The sequence below is a fragment of the Neomonachus schauinslandi genome, chromosome 2 (assembly GCF_002201575.2).
Source record: "Neomonachus schauinslandi chromosome 2, ASM220157v2, whole genome shotgun sequence".
Taxonomy (NCBI): domain Eukaryota; kingdom Metazoa; phylum Chordata; class Mammalia; order Carnivora; family Phocidae; genus Neomonachus; species Neomonachus schauinslandi.
In genome coordinates, this window is record NC_058404.1 from 54,077,094 (window position 1) to 54,079,980 (window position 2,887).

At 39.8% G+C, this 2,887-nt stretch overlaps 1 protein-coding gene across 1 annotated transcript; it reads right to left on the minus strand.

The window, feature by feature from the left end:
* Nucleotides 1-485: 485 nt before the first annotated feature.
* On the minus strand, nt 486-1,048 carry LOC110588597 (transcription factor BTF3-like). The gene has a single exon (XM_044912573.1). It carries the CDS (start codon nt 1,046-1,048, stop codon nt 560-562), a length of 489 nt encoding a protein of 162 aa, XP_044768508.1. The 3' UTR covers nt 486-559.
* Nucleotides 1,049-2,887: the final 1,839 nt, after the last annotated feature.

A 2,887-nucleotide genomic window follows, 5' to 3' on the forward strand; every position in this document is an offset into this window, starting at 1 on the left:
TTCTCCCGAAGTGATAACTACCTGGGAGGCATTACCAGAAATCTTTGCCACCAGGTACATGGAAGTACAATTTTGGATCAGAGCATAAGAAACTGAGATGACATTGGGGCGCCTGGATGGCTCAGTGGGTTAAGTGTGTGCCTTTGGCTCAGGGTCATGATTCCAGGGTCCTGGGATCGAGCCCCGAATCAGGCTCCCTGCCCTGTGGAGAGTCTGCTTCTCCCTCTGCTCCTCCTCCCTGTTCATGTGTTCTCTCTCTCTCTCTCATTCTATCTCAAATAAATAAATAAAACTTTTTTTTTCCCCTAGGCAAAGAACTTTATTAACCTTATTTCAAACTTTATTCCCAGGCTTCTTCAGCTTAATTAGCTGCAAAGAATGAATTGTGTATAAGCAAAAACTGAAAAGAACTGCAGTGTCCAAGGGGCTTGGCCTTAAAAATATTAGAGATCTAGATTTTACCAGATCCATGAACAAAATTTTAAAAAGCAGTCATAATATAAAATAGCAGCTCCCAGTAACTTCTTCAAGTTTTATCTTCTTCAGAGGTTGACTCAATTCAGTTCACTTCATTCTTGGAAGCTTCATCAAAATTCTCCACAAGATCTGGAACTTCATCATCCTCCTCCTCTCCAGTAGCAAGTGGTGCTTTTCCATCCACAGATTGTTTGGGCAGAGCTTCAGCCAGTCTTCTTAAACTAGTCAGACTGTCTGCACGGAGTTGGTTTAAGATACTGGGTGGCATTTCTGTCAGCTGCTTTGTCTCGGCCTGGCCTGGAATGGTGAAAGTGTTCGCTGCCAGCCACGCCTGAACTTTGGGGTTGTTAAAGTGGATCACTGGTCCTTGGTTTGCGAACATATTCCCTTCTGCAATACCAGAGATATTGTTTACCTCTAACTTCTTTAAGGAGAACTGAAGTTTTTTATCATCTGCTGTAGCCGTTCTATGAACCACCTTCTTCTTTCGGCGAGCAGTTCCTTTCCCACCAGTACGCACTTGGGCTTGCAGTTTGGCGAGTTTCTCCTGGTTCGTGATAGTTTCTTTCATCTTGTTGGAGCGGAAATGGGACCGTGCCGGGGAATAGGGTTGGCGCTCAGGGGGTCTCGGGCGGACCAGCTGAGATTAGGTGCACACATGCGGGGATGCAAGATGGCAGCTAGAGGGAGGCCGGAAGTGATCAATATATAAATCTTTTTAAAAAGAAAGGAAGAAAGAAACTGAGATGATGAATGATAGTCCTGACTTACTTAAAATGTTGGAGCAGTTTATTTAGGTCACTGAGGACACCGTGACCATGGAATCTCTGCTTTCAAGACTGGCTCCAGAATATATGAGCAGAAAATTTACACACGAAGGAATGAAAGTAGTAAATAAATACATAGATAAATGTCCATTCTCATTAACAATTAAAATAATATAAATTAGGGGGCAACTTGGTGGCTCAGTGGATTAAGCATCTGCCTTTGGCTCGGGTCATGATCTCAGGGTCCTGGGACTGAGTCTCCTGTCAGGCTCCCTGCTCAGCAGGGAGTCTACTTCTCTCTTTCCCTCTGTCCTCCCCCACGCACTCTCTCTCTCTAAAAAAATAAATAAAACAAAGCAATTTTTTTAGAAACTGTATTAGGAAAAATGAAAATTATCTTCACTATGATCTAGTAACTTTTCTCCTGGAAATTTATTTTTGAAAAAGCAAAAGCTTTATGAATGAAGCTGCTAATCCTAACAGTACCCATTAGAGCAAAATCTTACCAAAAACTTACATGTCTGACTCCATAGGAGTGTTCAAATAAATTATGGCTCATCAATTAGGTAAAATATTATATAGACGGAAATAATAATTATAAACTTATAGAATAAGGAAACATGCATTACTTGGTTACAATTATATGTCATATTTATGCATAAACATTTGTGAATATTCATGAATAAATGATGAAAATAAAAATTTAGGATACTTTGATTTGTTGATAAAATTATTTTTAAATAAAACTGTATTTTGTTGTTTTACATTATTTTTTAGAGATAAATGAGAATTGATAGCTTTTTGATTTCTATTTTTATGTGTTAGGTTCAAATTTTTCAGTCTCCTTCTCTTATGCAATTGGTGAGGGGTGGGGGAAAGAATCTCAATTGTGATATCGCCATGAAGGAACCATGTGTGTATACATGGCCAGATACTTCAAATGGAGTAAAGCCTGAAAACGTAGGAAGGAAAAATTATATTCTCTTTACCTGCCAAATATAAGTCACAAAGAGTGCCTGAGGTCTTACTAGATTATCTGTGTCCTTCTTTTATGCTACAACACATACACTGAGAAAAAAAAAAAAAAAAGTTCTCCCACCTGCCCAAATCAAAATGATATAAGTAAACCTTTTGTTAGTAGACAGAGTGTGTACAACCTGTTCTCCCTTTCCCTGATTTGCTGACAATGAGTCAACTTAGACAAATATGGAGGTCTTCATAAGAGCCTAGAAGAGACCATGAGCTTTCCATATTGTTCCTGATGGTTTCAACAAAGCCCTCTAAGACATGGACCTCATACTTGTGACTTTATGAATTCTGATTTGACAGTATGCACATAACTAGCTTTTCATGTGGTGGGACCTTGAGAAAAGTATTTTCAGAGCGTTGAGGATATCATTCCTGACCAAATGAAGCACTAAAAAAAAAAAAAAAAAAGTGTGTTAAATGAGAATATTTTCACAATTTTGAGCAATAAAGTAATGAAACCTTTTTGGTCAAGGTCATGGGGCACCTGGGTGGTGCAGTAGGTTAAGCGTGGGACCCTGGTTTCCACTCAGGTCATGATCTCAGGGTCCTGAGATGGAGCCCTGGGTTGGGCTCTGTGCTCAGCAGGGAGTCTGCTTGGATTCTCTCTCCCTCTT